The sequence below is a fragment of the Haliotis cracherodii genome, unplaced genomic scaffold, assembly GCF_022045235.1.
Source record: "Haliotis cracherodii isolate W230 unplaced genomic scaffold, xgHalCrac1.p SCAF_5, whole genome shotgun sequence".
Classification (NCBI taxonomy): Eukaryota; Metazoa; Mollusca; class Gastropoda; order Lepetellida; family Haliotidae; genus Haliotis; species Haliotis cracherodii.
Genome location: NW_027266308.1, coordinates 65818553 through 65843170, shown reverse-complemented (window position 1 = coordinate 65843170; position 24618 = coordinate 65818553). Strand labels below are relative to the sequence as shown.

Below are 24618 nucleotides of genomic sequence, written 5' to 3'. Positions count from 1 at the left end.
CCATTGTCAGTCCACAACTGGCTCCACATTGTGATTGGGAAGTATATTTGCAGGATTCATTTGGTAGTGATCATTATCCTGTGTTTACCAGCCTTCAACTTGACCCAATCGCTGATCTGAGTGGTACCCCTCAGCGGTGGCTTTTCTCTAAAGCTGACTGGTCTGCGTTTACTGCTTTGTGCTCTGACACAATCACGCCTGCTCTAAACTCAATTGATATGGAGCAGTTTTCCAAATGCTTTGTCTCTAACATTATTGATGCTGCCAATAGATTTATAGGCAGAAGTTCTGGTACACGTCCGCTTAAACCGCCTGTTTGTTGGTGGACTGATAAATGTCAATCAGCACATGATGCCAGGAAGAGGGCAAAGAAAATTGTTGAAAGATCGGCTTTGCCTTGTGATTTAATTGAGTATAGGCACACTTCCGCATTACTGAAAAGAACTGTTATTGAAGCAAAACGTTTGTCATGGTCCAATTACACCAGTTCTATAAATAACAATACACCTCTATCCCAAGTATGGAGGAAAGTGAAAAAGATTTCTGGTAGTTCAAGTTCACATCGTGCTCTTCCGTCTATTGGTAAAGTCACGCCTGCAACATCAAATATAGACAAGAGTAATGCACTGGCTAAGTCATTTCAAAAAGTATCGAGTACAGATAACTTTAACTCCGATTTTCTCCGCTATAAAGAAACACTTGAATCTGAATTCTCGGACATCTTACATTGTCCAACATTTCATATTGCTGATTACAACTCCTTATTTAGTTTCCAGGAATTAAAGAATGCTATTTCTGGACGGAAAAATACTTCTCCAGGAGATGATTCATTATGCTATGATATGTTTAAACATCTTCCCCGTATCAGCCTTGACACCATGCTTTTACTGTTTAATAATATTTGGTTTGAAGGCAAACTTCCCTCTTCTTGGAAAAAAGCAATTGTAGTTCCAATTCCAAAGCCTGGTAAAGATCCTACTGAAGCCACATCCTACAGACCTATTGCTCTTACCTCTAACATGTGTAAAATAATGGAAAGAATGGTAAATAACCGGCTGGTGTACTTCATGGAAAAGAACCATCTGTTTTCAGAAGTTCAATCAGGATTTAGAAAAAATAGATCTTGTGCTGATCATTTAGTCCGACTTGAAACTGACATTAAAAAGGCATTAGGTAGCACTGAATATTTAATGGCTGTTTTCATGGACATTGAAAAAGCATATGACATGTTGTGGAGGGAAGGTTTGGTAATTAAACTGTATAACCTTGGAGTTTGTGGACGTATGCTTGATTGGATAAAAGCTTTCTTAACGGGTAGAACTATACAAGTTCGCATTGGAACGTCACTGTCAGATATTTATATTTTAGAGAATGGAACTCCTCAAGGAAGTGTGATCAGCCCAACATTATTTAACGTCATGATAAATGATTTGTTTGAGAATATTAATATCCTGGTTGAAACATCACAGTTTGCCGATGATGGAGCTTTGTGGAAAAGGTCCGGTAATTTTGACACTGTCTTCAAAGTCGTTCAACAATCTCTCTATCTTGTACAGAATTGGTGTGTTCATTGGGGTTTTAAGATTTCAGCTTCTAAATCTTCTGCTATCATTTTTACTCGTAAAAAGATTCCTCACGATTCCAAATTAGTCTTGTGCGGTTCTGAATTGGAGTTTGTCGACAAAGTCAAGTTTTTAGGTCTCTGGTTTGATAAGAGGCTCACCTGGAAACCACATATTGACTATCTGATTCAGAAATGCAATAAAGTCCTGAACCTTCTGAGAAGCATTTCCAGTACCAAATGGGGTGCAGACAGGAAGTGTATGTTAATGTTATATAGAGCCCTCATTAGATCTCGACTTGATTTCGGTTGCCAGGGCTATGGATCTGCATGTGCTACACAAAAAGCAAGACTTGATGTTGTTCAGTCGAAAGCCCTAAGATTATGTCTTGGTGCGTTCCGGACCACATCTGTTGAGGCTTTACAGGTTGAATCTGGTGAAATGCCTTTAGATCTCAGGCGTGAAATGTTAGACGTTAGATATATGTTAAAATTGAAATCTTTTGGGAAAAAACACTCAACGTCAACTGTGTTGAATGATTGTATAGAATATTTTCATGACACTTGGAAAAATGGTATGGGGCCTTATGGGATGCGATCTCAGAGAACGGCTTTCAATCATACTGTGCGTGATGTTCCAATAGATGACCCTACTGTTCTGCCTGAAAAGCCACCATGGCTGCTTGGACTACCATCAGTATATTTTGATGTCCTGGAGCAGGTAAATAAATGTGAGCCAGCTCCTCGAGTTAAAGCTATAGCTGAGGAACATATCCGAAGTCTACAATGGTTGAATGCTATGCAGATTTACACTGATGGCTCTAAGTGCCCAGTGTCTGGTCGTGTTGGTGCTGGTATATTCATTGTTAATGAAAAGAGAGAACTTTCTGTCCGATTGGCTGATCACTTATCAGTATTTTCTGCTGAACTAGGAGCAATCATTGAAGCATTGCGTTGGATTACTTTTTTAAGGCCTGTTTCAGCTGTAATTTTCAGTGACTCTGTCAGTGCATTACAAGCAATTCGGGTAGGTGCTTCCTCAGCGAGACAGGACTTGATCAACATTATTCTCGTCCTTTATAATGACTTAAGTAAAGATCTGTTAGATGTTGAATTTTCATGGATCCCCGCTCATATTGGATTATTTGGAAATGAGAAAGCTGATAAATTGGCTAAAGCTGCACTAGACTTTGATGACTCCGAACTGGATGACGCAATTTTACCTTCTCCTGCAGAGTTAGGCACCGTCAGTATGGCCCATGCTAAAACAAAATGGCAGCAGAGATGGGCATCATCCTTAAAAGGACGGCATCTCTTTGGCATCGATCCTGTTATCACTAAATTACACATATCTAGAAATAATCGGAGAGAGGAGGTTCTCTTAACCAGACTTCGTCTTGGGCATTGTGGTCTTGGAGCCTATCTAAATGTTATTAATAAAGACGTTTCTGCACATTGTACAGTGTGTAATCAGCTTGACAATGTAGCTCATTTTTTATTGCATTGCCAAAAGTATGTTAATCAGCGTAAGGTCATGGTGGAGGCACTAACAGTTTTCAATATTGACTTCTCATTGTCTGGTATTTTCTGTTCTAGGAATATTGTTCACCATGATGTTCAGAATGTCATTCTCGCTTATATTAAAGCGTGTGGCAGTTTTGATACTTTATAAAATATCCAGGTACTTCGCAAACCTTTATTATGGGCAAGGTGTAAATGGGCCTAGTTGCCCGAACACCTATAAAATATTTTTCTAATCAATCAATCAAAATGCCACCAAAAATATTGATAACACCATAAGGCTTCACTACATGCTAAAACTCGTATCAATATATGGTTCCGTGTGTGTTACCTATTTGCTTAAAACCACTTGCGTTTCTTTTGCGTGTGAGTATATTTTGCCTTTTTCGCCCACTGGAATCTATGTCGGCGGGTTATTCTCAGGTGTTGAGGTTTAAATTTAGAATCTCGCTAATTGTCTTTAATCAGGTTGACCTTGAGCTAATAATTTCCATCGTTATTTCTTTTCATCCGGTTATTTATTCTGGGACGTTTGGCATTGTGCCTGGTTGACATAGATCAATTATATCGTTATCTTCAAAGGTTAAAAAAACAAAACAAATGCCATCTGAAGTTTGCTGAGAAGCATATGTGAATTGATGGACTTCCTCATTGATAACATGGGTGTGAAATTTTGGGACAGGATAATTAGGCCAGAAGTAGGCATCCGAAGGGAGCACCCTTGTTGATCTCTTTCTTTATGCATACGGGTCAAAATTACTTCTCGGATTAGCAAAACCAAGCTTTGCCAATAAGTTTAAGCTATGCTTCAGGAATGTCGATTTTCTTATACTATTCACCAATTGTCAAATAGCCCATTCTCTTCCACTGATTTACCCACCAGATCTAGAAATACAGCGTAATTGCCTCATGCGGGTCATATTTAGATTAATGTGTAACAGACATTAGTTGACATTCGTTTTATGCTAGATATGTGAAGGATATTACCAAATTTGTCGCATCAATGACGAAAATGAACTACGAAGTAATTCCCTATTCCCAGGTGTACAAATTGCTTGCATTGGCATGTGCTTGTGTCGTATACCACAGTTTGGACAAGATACGCACGTCTTTTCACAAACACCGAGTACTTCACTATTTGCTAATGATCCATAAACTCAGGTGTACTGTGGAATCGAAAAAAAGCGACAGAACCCTTTTCATAGTCATAGGGAGAAAAACATATTATTTCGTTATCTTTTTATACATTAATGTACCAGTAGTGACCATGTGACCCTTTTAAGGTACCCATGATTTAGGTTGCTTGATTCCAACTGATTTTTATTTGTTTTATTGAACTAATTTATTAACTCATACAACTAGACTGTTAACAGCATTATTTTAAAGGTGAATGATTCTACAAATTAAAAACTTGTTATATTGATACATCAGTACTAGTGGCACAGTTACGAAAATAGTGTGTTTCGAGTTTCAGTGAGATGGGTGCATGCGGACGTGGTGGTCCTAGCATCTCTGTCTCCCTGTCAGCGCCACTTCAGTCCCCCCTCCCACAGTGATGACCTAAACATCAGCCTCTGCTCCATGGTCTGTGCCGCCTTCCTATCCAGCCATACAAAATATATTCAATCCGTGTTCAACGCCACAAAGCAGTCCTTATTTGACAACCTTGTCAGACCTGATTCGATGGGAGTCGTCTTAAGAGGCATACACACAGTACTCTGTCATATGAAGTGGAAGACGTTCGTTGTCATAACATCATCTTATGACGGTAGGATATAGGAACTCTCCGTTTATCCAAAATCCTAATGACAGTAATTAAGAAGGAAGGTCAGAAAATAGTTACCCCTCAAAGCAACATTTTTGGCATATACAATTACGAATACAAGCAATTGTGGATCAACATGTAATAAAGAAATACGAATACAATGGTCAATTACAGATATATAATATACGATTTCGGATACAATGTTCAGTTATGAATATCGCTTCAACCAACATTTGTGGCATATACAACTACGAATACAACAGTAAATTGTGGATAAACAGGTAATATAGAACTTTGGACAAAACAGTCAATTACGGATAAAATAACAACTTTGCATAAAAGTTCTTTATTATTGATGTCACGAACCAGCAAATGACGTTCAACAAAGCGAAGACGATCTTAACTGACATATTTTAACGCTGAATAACTACATTCAGTATCCGCATACATGACCAATTGCATTGGTTTCTTCATGTTGAGTGAAATATGCTTAGCTATGTTCAATATTTCAACGGACCCGTGAAGATCCGTGGTAGAATAGGTCTTCAGCAAACCATGCTTGCCGTAGAAGACGACTGTGCTTGTCGTAAGAGGCGACTAACGGGATCGGGTGGTCAGGCTCGCTGACTTGGTTGGTGCATATTATCGAACCCAATTGCGTGATGTGAATCACTGGATTGTCTGGTCCAGACCGGTGTCATTTTGCTGGATTATTGCTGAGCGCGGCGTTTAACACTAAACAAACAAACTATATGTCAACGATAGCTAAATCCCTTACATCCGAATTATTTTTCAATGAAAACATTATACTAACCAAAAGACCATTTGCGTCGATCAAAGATATGCTCACCCGCGTGAGTAAATATCGCATCAGCAAATCAGTATGGAATAATTAAGCAACAAACAAACAAAACGTGCAAAGAAAGCTATTTCACATAACATACTTAGAAAATGGAGTTATTTACAAAGAAAGTTATAACGGATATAATACCTACCAAATTACGTTATCAACAGTTTTGACTACACTGTCTGGAGGGAGACTGGCTTCCCTCAAGTTAGTGCTGTATGTGATAGATGATTCCAACAATCCACTTGAAAGTATTGACCTCGCCAGCATATACCAGCTGCTTCTGGAGAAGGACCTCAACCTCCTTGTGATGTGCCCCGCCGATTGTATCCAGAAACTCCTCTGTCAGGTAGTGCCTGCAAACTGCCGGCTTCAGCTTCAATAACAATTACATCGCTTTCTACATAGAATGAGTTCATTCCTGGGAAATGTTCACGTTTTGCTAACAGTGCACAATTTATAATAGCTTTACGAGAAAATTGTTTGTAATATAATAATGACATCTACTGCAGCATACAGGTGCATATAACCTGTTCCTGCAAACTGTTGCCAATTTCACAATATACTGTGTTGGTTTGTTCATATTACAACAGACATCGACAAAATGTACTACTGCATGTATTGGAAAGAATACGTTGTCCATGTAAACTGCGTCAAGCTTCAAAGTGAATTACTTTGCTCATTAGATCATTTGTAAGACAAAAGATTGAATCTTTACGCTTGATGCATTCTATTTGAGTATGGAACATATTTAGGAAGTGCATAAATAAACTTTATACTGCATGAGCCGTCATATAGTTGAGTGCGACGTTAAACCAAAAAACAAACAAACTAAATTGCATGCACATTGCTGTTTATTGTCAGGCTCACTTGCTGGAATCAAACATGACAATGACAAAGGCAACTGGGGTCTCACAATGGCTGATGGTGCCTTCTACCGGAAGTGTCTTGGACATTGCACACAGTCATGAACCATTCAAAACCGATGATGTTGTTTTCCTGGAGTTCATGTCGTGCTCTGGGTATTATTCACCACTGGTAAGCAACTATGAGACGTATGCTTATCCCATACAATAAAGGACTCATCGTTCGTGCTGTGAACCCTCTTCAAAACTGCAAAGAAATAATAATAATAATTGTTATTGCTGTGAAATAATCAAAATTATGTGCATATGTCTGTCGATCATCAGATACAAACAGATAAATACATGTGTGATGTATTTTAATGATGTGGTAGCTCCTTTCATATTTACAGAACCTGGAGATTATCAAGAAGCATTTGTCAAGCTCAGAAAGGACAATTATGACAGACCAGGCGGCTGACGAAACAGAATGGATACAGAAGGTATCTGTTTTCAATATCTGAAGCTGAAGAGTGATCCATTATCATAGACTCCATTAGGGGTGGGGTACGCTTCCGGAGCAGAATTCGAAAACCATTCATTATATTTGATCGAAACTTTAAAGATGTATCATTCACATGCTGAAGTGGTGCCTTTTGCTTCTTTGTATTTTTTTAAAATATTTATTTTTGCTAATTATGAATGTTTCAAAAATTCACTTTCCGTGTATCCATGGACACAAGTTAGACTTTGCCGAAATGGAGGTAGGTGTCTTTTCTGGAGCAGCACTAAAAAAACTTTGACTCAAATTTGGAACATGTATTATTCAGGGGTTGAAGTGGTGACTTTGGCTATTTAGGAATTTAGATAAAAAAAAAATCCTGTTTCCATGGCAAGAAGTTTGACTTTGACTACCTCTTTAAAACTAATAGGTATTCTTCCTTCAAACTATGCACACATATGACCAGTTTGTCATCTGGTGCCTTTTGTTATTTAGGGATTGTTAGAATCTATATTTTTTCCGTTTTCCTGGCAACAAGTTTGACTTTGACTGTTCATGTTGGTGTGTACCTGACATAGAAATACAAAGTTCCGAATCCCAATTCCATGGTATTGTTTTAATAGCTCAATACCTACACTTGTATACTGACAGACAGATCAGACAGATATTCTTCATTAAGTGGACTTAACAGGCAGATAATGTGTACTTTCGAATTTGTTTGAGCCGGGGGGATTTGTCATCTTCTGATAACTCTTGTTACAGCATGTTGCAGGAATGAGAGAGAGTCATATTAGTCTTCAGCAACCCATGTTTGTCGCAAGATTGGTTGATCAGGCTAGCTGACATGGTTGATGCATGCCATCTTATCCCAATTGCGTAGAAATTTACTTACGATTACATACCACCGTCATTGTGCAAATAGACAAACGCTGGATTTTCTGGTCCATCGATTACTTGATTGTCTGGTTTGTTCACATGCCACCGTCGCATGTCAGGAGTACTGCTGTGTGGCGTCAGGCAATAAACACTTACTTTGTTATACAAAATGTGTGAATAGCGGGTGCTTCTGGTAGGGCAGGGCATGCTTACCATGGCGTCATCACTGATTTTCAGTGATCCATTCATATATGTTTCTCAGCCATTTTGCCCTTTACGCAAAATGGAATTTGTTTCGGCAGATAATCAAGACTTGTTATTTTTCTGCATTGAAATTCTATACTTAACCAATACAGTTTATTATACTATAACGTTGTAAACCACTTTGGTTTGCTGATACAGTAGTATAGTCTGACTACGGTATAAAATCCCATTGGTTAGCTGGAGCACATGTGATATCTGACTACCGTGTAAAACCCTATTCGTTCGCTCAAATGGACATCATCTATTTTCCAGATTGCAACAGTCAGTGAATCACCCGTTCAAGCTAAACTACAAGTTCTCAGTAAAACCCATACTGGAACAGATGTTGAAACCGTAGGTCATATTGGGAGAGATGAAACAGTGCAACTCACGCAGCAGCTCTATCACGGTGGTGGCAAATATGGATTTCACAACCGAACATTGATTGTCGGGACTCTGGAGGTGTGTACAATTGTGTGTAGACAGTCCACTTGAAGATCATTTTCCGATAATGGCATTCTGTTTGCCAGTATTTCCTCTCTTAATTAACCAGTCACGATTATCCGCCAAGCAAAAGTGTAATTAAAGGCGGAGGGGTTTCCATTGATGTAATGGGGATTTCCAAGCCCCAGGCAATTCCACCAAGTCGTGGTAATACGGAATTCATCATCTCTCGATTGTTGTCATCATGTGACGTTGTGCAACACGCACTTATCTGAATTACTTTCCGCCTTGTCCTCAGTGTTTTCTACCTGTGTAACTTTTGTTCGTATGAGAAAAGGAATGCGTTGTTGGTAAGCAGCGATCATTTGGCGTAAACTTCGTAGCAAAGATCAGAAACACGAGCTGTTCTGAATGCATTGCGGCGAATAAAAAGTGTTAATCACAACTGTATTTTTTCCGGGTTACAGTCATCCCGTTCACACATCAGCTGTACAACATCAACCTCCTCACAAAAGAGAATCGCATGTATGACGTATATCAATTTGGCATCGAAACCCCATTCAGGCTGATGTATCGTACATGTAGTTACATTTATTACATCATGATGAAGATTCTAGCCTTTTGTCCATATCTTTGTAGCTTACGTGTGCCTCGTGCGCATGTTTCAAATGCAAGAAATGTTGTCAACAATAAGTGTAGTGTTGATCGAATATACTTCAAAAGTTGTGAAATTTAGTCTAACAGTTGTCAAACAGTTTTGTGGAGACTTTTTTGTCACTCTGAATCTCTATACACAGGTAAGAAAATTAAACAGATGAAGCAGTCTCACTGGTCTCCTTTATACTATGTTCAGCTGGCTAAAACAGTGGAGCGGAATTTGCTATTGTGCGGTTAATGAACGATGTCAGATCATTGATTTACCTGAAGCTAAACTAAAATTTTGACTTTGCCAATCTGAGCAGAAATTCGGATCCAAATCAGATCAGCAATAAGGGTAGCAGAATTGGTGCCCATGGGGATGCCTACTTCTTGCCTTATGTCTCAACACAGATGTTATCAATGAGGACGTCTAGCATTTCACATATTATTTTCTCAGTAAATCTCCAAAGATAGATATGTAACTGTATATATGGTCATCATGTTTTGTAACAAAAGCCTCTTGGATCAAGGGTGGCCCTGTCGTCTAAAGCGGCACCGCGATTCGCTGTGCAGAATTGCGTCCCTTGGGCACGCCAGAAATCTAGGCTTGTGGGTTCGAATCCTGTTTCACCCCGGTTAGGTTTCTTGGTTTGTCAGCACCATACCCATGCTCATGGGTTTCACAGAAGTGGTAAACGTCTGAGACCTGCATCACTTCAGGCTTCCCTAGAACATTAAGTTGACACGCCGTGATATAACTGGAATGCAGTTAAAAGCTGCATTAAACCCAACTCACTCACTCTTGGATCAAGAAATGAAGTTTGTCCCTAAGTTTGTCATGTGGGATAGTGGTATAGAAAGTTGAAAGAAAAGTCAAATGTGTTTATGAAATGGAACTTGCAAACAAAAAAATCCTTTGAGTTTTTGAGAATCCACATGGTATTAATTTCATGTTATTAATTCCATTGTATGAAACTTCTGACAAGAACTTATAATAGATGCTTCAATCGCACATGCATAATTACCAAAACAACATTTGTATACAGGTCCAGCCTGTAAAGAAAATCCACAAATACATTGTCTTTGCCATTGATATGCTTGATCTCAAACTTAATCTTTTGCAAAGACAAACTCATACTCTGATTTATCTTCTTCTTTGGAAGAAAAGTAAGCAGATTGTAATCAGTGTAGATTTGAATTAGATAATTAGCAGGTCCCAAATACAGCTCGAAATTGCAAAGACAACGTGAAGGCTCGGGCCATGATCAATTCATATATTTTATACCACTGTTTCACCTTTTAGGCCCTATGGAATCCGTTACAGTGGATAATCGAAAATGGTTTAAAATATTTTGAAGTTACAAACAGGGTGCTTGATATCGTTTGCACTTTCCTGTAACGATATACAGTAGATCTGATATAACGAACATGGATATAGAGAACAAACGGATACAACGAACTGTTAAAAAATACCCGACCTATCTCCTGTACAAATCATTGCTGCAATAACGTGTATTGTGTTTTGTTTTATCCAAGATGGCGGACGTTTCCGAGTGAAAACGTATATAACGAACAACGGATATATCGATCTGATTTCTCTGGACCCTTGTAGTTCGTTATATCCATGTTCTACTGTACCACCAACACCAACGTCACTTGCCAGCTTAAATGTTTTTTTCTAAAATATATGAAACACTTTACAGTTCCCAAATACACCTTAAAATTCTCTTGACACATCATGAAACTTTTCGAATGATCACTTCGGTTCTGTTTTACAACAACCAAAGGGAAGTGACTCTAAATCACCCTCTGAAGCCGATTGGTCACTACAACACTCAATAGTTTACGAGCACCTAACAAGCAATGCAATTAAACACAAACCCACAACACTTCTACTCTATACAAAGAATGTCGGATAGTTAAAGTTGTTTTGTTCGTGTTTTAAGCAATATTGAAATTCAAATTCTGCTTAGCTGTCTCTGGTTAATAACAAAATCTAAAAAATGATTTGATATGCCATTACTCATATGATCATCAACATGTTAGAAATATGGTTCATTATGTTTTGTAAAAGTTGAAATTCATCACGGGACAAGAAGAACATGAAATAGTCGGGCAAGGTATTTCATCACAACCCTTTTTTGTTTTGATACAGTGGGCGCCATATGTCATCAAAAGAGTGGAGAATGGTTCTGTCAGGTTTGATGGGTTTTGCATCCAGCTGGTGCAGGAACTGGCGAAACAACTCAATTTCAGGTTTCAGTGTTCATTACATATTGGCGTGTGTGTGTGTGTGTGTGTGTGTGTGTGAGTGCGTGCGCGAGCGTGTGTGTCATAACAAAGTGTCCTGGTTAAACATACTACTTCTACAATTAAAGAAAACGAAGTATTACTAGTACTTTTTGAACGGTTGTGACAGGACTAAGCTTCTGTTTGTTAGCTACACCCTGGTGGAGCCCAAAGACAGGGAGTGGAGTCGGGTACTGAACGGCAGTTGGACGGGGCTGGTGAAGTTAATTACTGATAAGGTATGTTACAGTCATAATACGCAGTAAGATTAAGGGTCTTTCCAGTATGCTGGAATACATTGTGTGCTTACCATTGCTCCTAGCACGGGATGTTTATGATAGAGAACATAGTGAGATGTTAGGTCCAACGTGATTGGTCAACCGAGTAAAACGTTATCTTTAAAAATGGGCGTGTACCGCCGAATGCTCAGGCCAAGGACCATGGTGTAACATGAACATCATAACTACAGTTGATATGCATGAATCCTGACCATATTAGATGGGGGGAAAATGGTTAAGGAGTACTGTAGACTATATCCGCATGTTCAGGCCAATGAAAATCTTTTCATATTGGCATAATAACTACAGTTGTTTTGTTTATTTGTTGTTTAACGCTGCAGTTGATATGCATGAAAAATGATCAATTAATATGATGAAACGCATCTAATGATATATAATGGGGAGTTCTAATGAGTAGATCCGGGATAGAATATATCTTCAGTAACCCATGCTTGCCGTAAATGGCGACAACGCTTGTCGTAAGAGGCGACTAATGGGATCGTAACATAACCATCGGTCCCCAAAATGAGTAGTCTCTCTGGTGTTGTCGCCTGCGGGTGTTTCCATTTGCAATGGTTGTAGCAGTAGGCTCATTGCCATCACCGGGTTGTGCTGTGAGCATCCACCCAGTGTATGGAGTTCAGCCCATTACAGTGTAATTGCGAGAGGCGCCTCACGGGATCAGGTGGTCAAGCTCGCTGACTTGGTTGATACATGTCATCGTATCCAAATAGCGTGGATCGATGCTCATGATATCTGGATTGTCTGGTCCAGGCTCAAGTATTTACAGACCGCCGCGATATAGGTGTAATATTCCTGAGTGCGCCCTTTGATAACAAATCTACAAGTCCAATAAGCAACTGTGAAACTGACACATCGTATCTGTGTCAAACTGCCTATTTCCCCAAACATAGTCCTCCCTTAATGTGCACTAACAGCTTGTTTCTTAAGCGACATGTAAAAAATGTTGGTACTTCCAGGAAGCTGATATAATTGTGGCACCGATGTCAATGACTAACAGCAGAGTGACAGTCATCGATTTCACAGTGCCATACTTCTACACCCACTCAGCTCTTATACTCAGCAAACAAGATCCCAATATCAACAAATGGATGACACTACTCTCCCCGTTCCGCAATGAGGTCCTCATTTGTATCTTCGTCTCTCTCATCTTCTCTTCGGTCTTCCTCTTCCTGAACGAAGAAGTGACATCCACCATTCAGTTGACGGACGAGAGCCCCACGAATAAGTGGATCCGATATGGAGACATACTCTGGTATCATTTTGGAGCTCTCACGGCGAACGGTAAATCAGCATTACTTGAATGATTGTTTGCATGCTTATCTAAGAGGTACTTGTCAAGACTGAGTTCGAAAATTGGTATCGTCTATTATTATTGTATAAACTAACAGCCCTTGAACCATGCTATTTTACTTAGTGCATAGTGTGTGCAATGGGGACAAGTTTCTCAGAAACAACTGAAGTTGCAAAAATGAAAGTTATCAAGAGATAAGTGTCAAGACTGAGTTCGAAAATTGGTCCCTTACGGCCTTGGTCCATGTTAATTTACTTGGTGCATAGTGTCTGCAGTCGGGGGCAGGTTTTCTCAGAATACTGAAATAAGCTTATCAAAGAGACACTTATCATGACTGAGTTATTGTCTTTTGTGTGTATAGATTTCACATTTAATCATTTTTACTGATGACCTAAAGCGCCAAAAGTGCCTATCTCTTATCAAGGCTTTATAGGACTCTATTTTCTAGTTTATATTCACTATTATATGAACAAACAAAATTCGAAAAGTGTGTCCCATGGCGGGGGATAGTGATAACGCCGTTTTCCTATATATCTTAATAATAAAGACCCGGAATATGTAGAGGGCGTCATGGGAAATGATAAATACAAAATTCATTGGAATAGGCCCGTATTCAGTGGAGATGCAAGAAACACAAACGTCTGACACTCGCACCACACGGATTTTTATTACATGATGTTGAGCGTTAATCACAATGTTCAATACAAACGTTGATAAGAACAATATTTATTCAGACATAATCGTTGGTGAAGGATTTGAATTGAAGACTTGACGTTGAACCGGAAAGACGACTTCAAAATACAACTTCAAACTATGTTTACGTTCCAAGGCGATAAAACGAGGCAATTTCAGTCTCGTTATAAGACGACTATCTTTGTTTACATTTGTTTACGTTGAATACGTTGGTGGGTGAGGTTCAGAAAACTAAAATTGAAAGAAAATACAATCCTTACTTTAGGCTGAACCAATTAAATAGTCAAAATTACCAATTTTAAACGATAACAAACAACTTTCTTACAAAATACTCAAAATTGCTCACAACTGCAAAATATTTACTGAATTGAAGTTATAAATGCATTGATAAATAAAATAATATTAACTTTGGCATTGTAAAAAATGAGTTAACTTACATTTTTGTTGCTTAATACTTTGGAGACTTTAACCATGATCCGAACAGGATGGAGATTTGACTGATTGTGAGGGGAACATGTGTTTTTTTAGATCATGTGACTTGAAATGAAATTGAATCGTTGATCATCAGATTGCGTTGAGGTGTATTCCACTTATGGCGTTCTTGTAGAGAGAACAGATAGTCCTTTTTCCATCTTGTCCAGAACATGTTGGAATGATACGCGATTCGGCGCCATTGCCGATGCATGTACATATCATCTCGTTGAAACTGTCCAGGAGGAGCTAAATATACGTTGGACTTCATCTTTAGCAGATGATTTGGCGACAATGGATCGAGGTCTCTTGGATCACTGGAACGTGTTGTCAGAGGTCTTGAATTGATTATCTCTTCAACTTCACACATCAAGGTTCTGAATGACTTGTCATCTATTCTCTCAACAAACTCACACAGCATTGGAGCCAGAACGTTTCTAACTGATCGCACCATCCTTTCCCAGGCCCCTCCCATGTGACTAGCTGATGGTGGGTTGTAGTGCCAGTCTATGTTGACTTTGAGCAGATGTGATTTCACTTGGTTCATTTCCATTTGAGCTTCTTTCAGGTCTCGTGTAGACCCAATGAAGTTGGTCCCGTTATCAGACCAAATCTCCTGTAAAGGCCCTCTTCTGACAACAAAACGACGTAGAGCATTGGGAAAGCAGTCTGTGTCGAGAGAGTTAGCAGTTTCTATGTGAACAACACTCCATAACGTTTGACCTGCTTCCTGCCCTCCTTGATGATGACAGGGCCAACGTAATCAACACCAGTGAATGTGAACGGTGGTGCAAGACTTGTAAGTCGGCCATCTTCTGTTCACATGTTGGTGCGGTTAGTCGACGACATGTCACACACCGATGAAACACATTTCTGAATGTTGAGTTGGCACTGACCACCCAGAAAGTTTCTCTTAGCACTGACAACAAATGATTTCTACCCGCATGAATGAGTGTTGTCACATGGTTCTTTCTTGGTAAGAGTATCTGGTGCTTCATGGCATATGGAACTTGAACCTTATTGAGTCTGCTTCCAACTCTGAGTACTCCATCAGTATCTATGAATGGATCCAACTTGAAGAGAGAACTGCTCCTTGGTACTCAGGACACCGGGAATCTCTTCTCACTGTTGATGTAGTGGATAACCATTGTGGAGTCCATGTAGTATGAGCCATTGTCTATTTCCACATCAATTTCTTTAAGGAGTTGACACAGTTGCTGCTGTCAGGTCTAGATGAGGGATAGTGACAGTTTTCACAGAAGATAGTCTTGACTTACCTATCATGAAGGCAACATGGATGTTCTCACTCTTGTCACACAGTCTGAGATATACTTCACATCCATATCCCAGAGTGATTGTGTCGGAGAACACATGCAGTTGAGCTGATGTGACTTCTCGAAAGATAAATGGCTTTACATACAGTGAAATGTTCAACATTTTCAGCAAGTCAAGTCAAGATAACCATTTCTTCCATTGACATGCAATTTCACCAGGTATGTCATCATCCCAATCTAGGCTTCGGTCGGTGTACAAGTTCTGGAGTGTCTTCTTTGCTGGCAGAATTTCGGGGGACACAATTCCAAGTGGATCATACAATGAAGATACGGTTGACAGGCTTCCTCTGCGAGTCACTGGTTTATCTGGTAACTCCACAGAAAATCCAAACATATCAGAGTTCACATACCATCTCATGCCCAGAGCTCGTTCTATTGGTAGATCATCATAGTCAAGGTCTCTGGACTGAAGCTCTTTGGAATGATCATCTGTGGGAATCGACTTCAGTAGACTGCTGTTAGAGGTTAACTTGGCTAAATCCACCATCTGCACAGGCTGATACAAGATCTTGCACCAAATTCACAGCTGTGTCTTCATCCTTTGCAGATTTTAAGCAGTCATCTACGGAGAAATACTTATCTTCCGCTTTGGATGCTTTACATTTCAAGGCAAAGTTGGAAATGATTCGGGATGACACGGCGCCGAAGATATGTACAGCCATTCTGTATTCTTTAAAGTTAGTATCAAGAATACCTTCAGGCCACCAAAGGAATCTCAGATGATCGTGTTGTGAAACTTGAACCTTTAAATGATAAAACATAGCCTCCACGTCACTCATGAAAGCTACTGGTTTAATCCTGAATCTTGTCAGCGCACCAAAGAGAGTCCGTTAAATCAGGACCCTGGAGTAGTCTGTCATTAAGAGAAGATCCCTCATATCTGACACTGCAGTCGAATACAACACGAATTTTCTCAGGTTTCTTTGGGTGGTAAATACCATGGTGTGGAAGATACCATACGTTAACAGCAGATACAGAGAGTTCATCATCAGGCACAGGATAGACAAAACCTTTCTCTAGGAGATTGTTGATGAACACAGTGTAGTCTCTGTGGTAGGTTTCACTTGCCAGCATCTTGTTTCTCTGCCACTTAACTCTGCTGAGTGCTTGTTGTCTGTTGTTTGGAAAGTAGGCTTCAGGGTTCCGGAACGGTAGTGGCAGCTGATAGTGACCATTGATGAACGCAATGCTTCAGCTATATCCATAAATAGGTTGTCTTCTCCGGAACAGCCACGTTGACCAGGAAGATCACCAATGTCTTGTTCGCTGACGTCCTTCTCAAGGAGTGTAACTGCAGTGTCCGGTGTTAAAACATTCTTTTACAGCCGTTGATTCAGTGAAGATCACTCTTTTGCAGTTCTAAACCTGATCATATTTCACATGTAGAGGCCCATTTACAGTCCACCCGTGTTTATATAGCACAGCAAAGGGATCATTGACACCTGAAGGGATCACTTGTTGTGGTTCCAGTGCTTGAGGACAATTGCTTCCAATTAACAGTCCAACTACAATTTCGGTCCAACTTCACAAATGGCTTTGGAAGAGGAACAGGATTAGCACAATCAATGTTCATAACGACAAGACCAGTCACCACTGAGGTTGGCACAATGTCAATACCATGCATCGTGCGAAGCGTTAACGTTGTCTGTGTTGATGGAGAACCAAGCTGACACTGAAAATCTCCAGTCATGAAACACCCTGAGCTCCAATTATCCAGGAGAGCATATGTCTTTATGTTCAAAACACTGTCTTCAAGATGCACTGTAACTGGAAGAATTGACTTCAGAACTGTTTCCATGGAATCTGATGTTGCTGCACTACTTGACGTGGTTACGCCATCGCTTGACCTTGATACTTGTTTTACTTGAGTGTCTGTTAACTGCAGTGTTGAATTCATGGTGAAGTTGTCATCATGAAGTGAAGTTGGATGACACTTTTGCATTTCAGACGTATCCAGGCCAACGAACCTGATCTTTTCCTTTTTGATAAATCCAATGAAATCATTTATATTATTGAATTTTCTCTCCCTTTAACACCAGTGTGATTGACAAGATTCATGAAAAACATGGCAAATATGCGGACCTCGCTTTCGAAATGTCACGCTTGCATCACAAGTACCAAGTTGTCTGACTCCCCATTGTTCTTGGTGCCTTAGGTTTGGTACCTCCAAATATGTTGACTGACATTGGGAGAGTACCAGGGTTTGCTACCAGGAATACAGCCTGGGAGAAGTCCCATTCGCTGTCTGGGCTGCGTGTAGAGGGGGCAAGGGCCCTGAGCTGATGATGAGCCTAACCAGCCTGACTGTACCAGGATCATCCAAACCCTCTTTGTTGCATTTTCTTATTTTAATCTCTAAATAATAATAATTATGATTATGATAAATATAAATATAGCTGCAAAGCAGCTCCAAGCGGGCTCCAAGCAACACTGCACACAAACGCCCATGTTCGAATCCTCAAAGGGTTTCTTGTACCAAATCCGTCAAATGTAGGTACCACTTGCAGGGCATCGTCGCTACGAAATTGGCGTTTGCCGGGATGTCCAAGACTGTTATAAACCCATTTCCGACCTCGAACATGTTCGAATCCTCAAAGGGTTTGTTTGTACCACCTCTGTCAAAACATAGTCACTGTTTGCAGGACATCGCCGCTACGAAATTGGCGTGTTCAAGGGGTGTCCCAAATATAAATCACCACCAAGCGGTGTTACTTTTAGCATGCAAACAAGAACAAAAAATTAGATGCATCCCCAAATGGTCTGTTTGTGCCAACGCCGTCAAAAGTAAGGAAACAACTGCGAGACATGGCCCCTACGAATGTCCCAGAATGTCCCGGGGTGGTCTGAACCCATTTCAGACATCGTCCATATAATCGAATCCATACATTGTTTGCTTGTACCAACGCCGTCAAACGTAAAGAACATGTGTTCCAGTGTGTTCTTAACCCATGTTTGACTTCGACCATGTTCGAATCCTCATAGCATAGTCGCCTTTTACGGCAAGTATGTGTTGCTGAAGACCAATTCTAACCCTCATCTTCAAGGGTAGTAGACACCAAAAGGGAGATAATCCTAGATGTTATGAGCGCTTCATTCAGTATCATATACTCAAATGGACTTTTTTTCCCTAAAATCAAATATTACCACCAAGCGGTGTTACTTTTAGCATGCAACCAAGAACAGAAAATGAGGTACATATGGCACACTGACTTCATGTAAACCTTTTAGGCAGGGAGCCCTAATGAGACTGTCCAACACATTGTCAGTGGATGCCCCGCTTTGGCACAAACACAGTATCTTATGTGACATGAAGGAATAGCTCGATCCTTTTATTACCATCTTTGCAATGCTTGTGGTTTTGACACAGGGGTCCATCCATGGTTCGACCCGGAATATGCCACAATCCCCCAAACCATCTTTGCTTCGTTTATTTATTTTAATCGACATTCTTATAGCAACAGACACTAGCACCAACAAATATCTATCGATGTTCTATAAAACTTTAATTTCCAGGGGGAGCATATCTTCCCAACACAGTGTCCGGACGAACAATGCTCAGCTGCTGGTGGATGTTCACGGTGATAATGGCGGCTGCCTACAGTGGTAACCTCACAGCATTCCTCACGAACGGACGACAGAAAGCTCCCTTTTCCAACCTGGCTGAGATGGTGCAGCAGGACACCTACCGGTGGGGCTTTGTGGGAGGAACAGCTCTCATCACTCTCTTTCAGGTCAGTAAGTACATGTGTGAGTTTGGTTTTAGTAACAGCTGCAGATTCATATATGCTGCATAACATACACTGCGCAACGTGGCAAGGGTGGTGCTGCAGGACACATGCAAGTGGGGGTTTGTGGGAGGATCATCACTGGTCACTCTCTATCAGGTCAGTATGTGCATAACATATGCGCATTAGATTTAGCATAAATTCGGCCATGACACTGAAGATTGCTTGATTCTGATTGGTTAAAAGCTGTATCCTTTTCCTACTTATACCTCTGTAAATTGAGCCTTTTAACAAAGACAGTGCATATGGAAACCTCCATCTAGTTACAACCGACGCATCAATGCATATAACACTGGCTGTTGATAACCCAGTAGAATATTGTACACATTTAATATCATAACAACCTATGAACCCTGGTGAAAACACACAATGAAATATACACACACTACCCACTGTGCCACATAATCACCAGTCATAAAATGAGCAGTCTCTCTGGTGTCGTCATCTGCGAGTTTCCATTTGGAATGGTTTTAGCAATAGGCTCATTTCCACCATCAGGTTGATGTTTTGTGCTTTCCCCATCTTTATTTAGTGACGTGAGCATTCACCAAGTGTATGGAGTTAAGCCCAATAAAATGCACTAGTATGAGGCGACTAACGGGATCGGGTTGTCAGGATCGCTGACTTGGTTGATGCGTGTCATCATATCCTGCGTAGATCGATACTTAAAAAGTCAATCCTTGAGTTGACAGACAGCCATATATAGACCCCAATCTTAAAGAATTTTATATACTGAACAACAAAAGTTCCTGTGACATTGAATAAGATTTAATGCAAAGTTATGTTTTTTACCAAATCTGAAACAATTTCGGTTTGCAACAGATAAAAGACTCCTGTAAGTGTTCAAATGGTTTAATTTGCCATACTGACTTCAGAAAATGCGAGATTTCACAAAAAACATGAACATGCCAAAATGTCAATTTACAAATCAACAGCGTGTGTGTCCACCTCTGGTGGAGCATGTTTCGAAGTTCCTGGAGTGTCTGTGGAACACGTGGTTGACGTTGAAGGCGCCGATCCATCTCATCCCACATGTGCTCGATTGGTGAGAGATCGGGGAGCGAGCCGGCCAGGGGATGACATTCACATTGTTTTGTTGAAGAGAATCCTGAACAAGTCGAGCAATATGAGGCCGGGCGTTGTCATATTGAAAGGTAGTACTTGGGCCATGACGACGCAAAAACGGTAGAACAACAGGGCCGATGATCTTGTCGCGGTAGCGCTGTCCATTGAGATTTCCCTCTATCACTATCAAACGGGTCTTCTGTCTTGCTGTAATCCCACCCCATACCATAACGCTACCGCCCTCCAACCGATCTTCTTCCATGACACAAGATTGACGTAACGTTCACCTCGACGTCGGTATACTCGAATCCGTCCATCGCTGTGGCTGAGGTGAAAACGAGACTCGTCAGTGAATAGAACTTGTCCCCACTGCATGGCCGTCCAGCGTAGACGCTGTCTGCACCACTGTAGCCGTGCTTGACGGTGGTTTCCTGTCAAAATTGGGCGTCTGGCGGGTCTTCTGACGACATTCCCTGCACATCTGAGACGGCGACGTAAGGTTTGTGAAGATATTCGTCGAAGGCCAGGGATGCTTCTTGCAGTCACTGTTGCTGGCTTGAATCGATTTCGAAGGTGTGTTGTTCGAATCCAGTTGTCTTGTTGATTATTGGTTAAGCATGGCCTGCCACTCCAAGGATGGTCTCTGACTACACTCGTCTGTTGCCAACGTTGCCATAAACACCAAATGGTGTTTCAGTGGACATTAAATTGTCTTGCAACATCACGTTGACTCGATCCTGCTTGAAGCATACCAATGGCTCGCAGACGCTCATTTTCGGACAGGCGTGGCATTTCATAATTTTGTTGTCTTTCTGAGTGGTTGGTGTCAGCACGATGCTAAGCAATGCATATGGAATCCCGTTAACGCACATGTTTTTATACCCATTCTTGGGTAGTGAAATGCATGGGGCTTGCATAAAAGTCAACTTTTGCCTGGAATGCATGCTTTTCTGCAGCAGTTGCGTTTTTGTGACTTGATTCCACACATGTACTACAATATTGAAAACCAAACTTTACTTGTTTGAAAAATACACTAAAATATTGGTGTCACGGGAACTTTTGTTGTTTAGTATATTCATCATTTCCCATTACGCCCTCTACTTATTCCACGGTTCACCACTATTAGGTTTGGAGGTTTGTCAACACTATACCCGTGCTCGTGTGTTTCACCAAAGTGGTAAACGTATAATACCTGCATCACTTCGGGCTTTCCTGCCACATTAAGCTGACACTCCGTGATATAACTGGACTACTGTTCAAAGCGGAGTTGAACACAACTCACTCACTTACTCTACATATTCCATGTTGTGCCATGGATGGTAAAATCTGTGTCAAACCATAAGCATAGCGAAGACAGTAATAAAAATATCGAGCCATGCCATCATGTCGCTTTAGGTACTGTGTTTACGCCAAGTGGGAAGCGACTGTTCCTGGGCAGCAAGCAGATGTCCTTCTGTTTCACTTGTCACTGTTAAAGATTCTTGAGACGTTATATTATCAATTTTCATATAATGATATATACAGAACCTATGGCCTGTTTTCAGGAATCCAACATATCCGTCTATCAGAAGCTGTGGCATCGTGTGGAGGAAAGCATGGCCAACGACCCTGATTGGTTGAGTCAGGATGGCGAAGAACACATGCGCCGAGTGATCGAGAGCAAATACGTCTACATTGCAGAAACTACTACTTTGGAGAGCTGGGACGACCAACGACGGTGTAATTTACAAATGTTAGATGACAACTTCCTTTTCAGCAAATATGCAGTTGGCCTATCCAAAAACAGTACATACACACAGCTCTTTTCCAAACAGTGAGTACTGGATGTTTTGATTCATATATTTAGGTGTGGGTGAGTGGGTGGTAAATATTTTGCATTTACATTGTCATGACGCGGAATTTATTAAATGTTTATTAAGACAAATCTTAGTCAAAACGGGGTTCGAAATACTTCAACTAGTCAACAAATGTCTCACTTGAATACTACCTGTTGTCTCAGTACATGCTCTTTTGCACTCACACATATATTTAAACCTCTTATTTGCTGAATACAGTCAATAAAGTAAGGCCTCCAAACATAAATCACATTGTATATATCTTTGCATCATATACTAGTATGTCCCAAATACATGTACATATATGGAACATCATTTCGTTATTTTGTAATTATGATTCACATCTATTTAAATAAAGAAAAGCTTAATCAAATGTGCATTAAATTCCCGTTTGTGGATATCAGAAAGAAAACAGTTTGATGGCATAATTACATAATAACAAAAGCGAAAAAACCCTTTCCATATTCACAAGACACCTCTGCCAAAAACAGAGTCGACTGCACACTTTTAACCATATCACGACAATGCGTCCATGAATGACAGTGATAACACCAGATGCTCGCGAAAAGGTAATCCCCATCGGTGACACACTGCAGCTCCCGCAACAAACACCTGCTAAATTCAAGCCAACCCCTCACCCAAAGAAACATGGGAACACGTGGCACAGGTTGAAATTGGGAAACACATTGGACATTACGATTTGGAAATGTCATCCTTTGTACAATCCTTTTGAAAGCTTTACTGATGCCTTAAACGTTGTAACCTTGATCACACAGCAAGAGTGTATGACGATCTTTGAAATCTTTGCAGACAGAGCATGCACGATTGTAACTAAAAAATGTAGACACCAAAGGCTGGAGTTACTCGTATATTGCGCGACATAAAGGGAAATGTGACCATAGGAAAGTTGAAGTCAAAATCTTGGCATATAGACTTGTTGAGAGAGTTTTGTCAATCTGAATTTTTATGCACAGATCTAAATATGAAACCGCGGTCTCACTGGTTTCGTTTATTTCTACTTTAGGTGGGTAAATCAATTGAAGGGAATTGGCTTTTTGACGAGTATTGAATGATATCAGATCGTAACTATACTTGAAGCCTAAGTTACAGTTCTTGTCAAATTACCTAGTTTTGACTTGGCCAAACCATGCAGTAATTCCGATTCATGTGCATAAACAGATAAGATAGATCTAGTATTTTGTTGCCCGTGTGTCGAGGAGGATGGTGTTGTATCCTTTCTGTTCACTTTGCAGAATACTGAAAATGTATGAAAGCGGCTTACTGAATGTGTGGTGGAATCAATGGCAACCCAACCATCAGTGTGAAAGTAGAAAATCCAAGAGGGTCGACATGTTAGCCTTGCAGAGTGCTTTCTATGGTGCAGGGGTGGGTGTGGCTTTTGCACTCGCTGTCCTTGTGTGTGAAAACCTCAATAAACGAAGATGTAAACAAAGACGGGGAAGACAGTCTGAGAAGGGTGGAGAAGAGTCTGTCTGATGTATATAACATGTGGCCCCAGGAGGACATATTGGCGACTTAGCCTTTGTAAGCCGATCGTGATCATATCGGAAGAAATTCAAAGGTTTCAAGTATTAAACAGTTACAGTGCCCTGGTTGTTTGTGTTTTGTATGACTAAATCATTCAGATGGTCATGTAAGACGTTTAAAAAAAAGTGTTTTGTTCTGTGATAAAAATGTACTACAGATCGCTATTCTGTCCTGAAAAATACTTTAGGTATATAGACCTGTGAAGGCCCGGGGTCTTCAGCAACCCATGCTTGCCGTAAAAGGCGACTAACATGATCGGATGGTCAAGTTCGCTGACTTGGTTGATACATACCGTATGCCAATTGCGTTGATCGATGCTCATGATGTCAATCACTGGACAGTCTGCTCCAGACACGATTATTTACTGAACGCCGTCATATAGCTGGAATATTGCTGAGTGTGGCATTAAACAACAAACAACCAATCAACCAAACTCTTTGATCAAACAATTAATGTAATTATGCTCACATATAAAGGTTATGTTATCTGAGGCCTTATCTCTGGTAACAACTACAAACTTTTTACGTTGGGCAGTCAGACATTGGATGACCCGCTGGATGGGACAGAACTGGTTTATAGACCAATTCTTTTCTGGTGGCTCCGGCCGAACAGTAGTCCTCTTACGGTGGAGGTTTCAAAATGCCAATTTCTGCATAAACTGGGTATATTTAGAAAATTAAAGACTCGGGATTTGGTTGGAAACCAAGACAAAATGTTGAACTTGTTTTACCACCGGATCGCCGTGCTCGAGTGTTTGGTCTCTGT

The 24618-nt window shown here is 40.4% G+C and overlaps 1 protein-coding gene across 1 annotated transcript in view; it reads left to right on the top strand.

The window, feature by feature from the left end:
- LOC139444218 (glutamate receptor ionotropic, kainate 3-like) overlaps positions 1-23802 on the top strand; it is a 28121-nt gene extending 4319 nt beyond the window's left edge. Inside the window, exons 3-13 of the mRNA XM_071225139.1 lie at positions 4557-4850; positions 5862-6043; positions 6559-6732; positions 6950-7039; positions 8431-8619; positions 11396-11496; positions 11681-11768; positions 12788-13112; positions 19134-19351; positions 22015-22283; positions 23559-23802. Of these exons, the coding sequence (XP_071081240.1) occupies positions 4557-4850; positions 5862-6043; positions 6559-6732; positions 6950-7039; positions 8431-8619; positions 11396-11496; positions 11681-11768; positions 12788-13112; positions 19134-19351; positions 22015-22283; positions 23559-23802 (2174 nt within the window). The remainder of the gene's footprint in view (positions 1-4556; positions 4851-5861; positions 6044-6558; positions 6733-6949; positions 7040-8430; positions 8620-11395; positions 11497-11680; positions 11769-12787; positions 13113-19133; positions 19352-22014; positions 22284-23558) is intronic.
- The last annotated feature ends 816 nt before the right edge of the window (positions 23803-24618 follow it).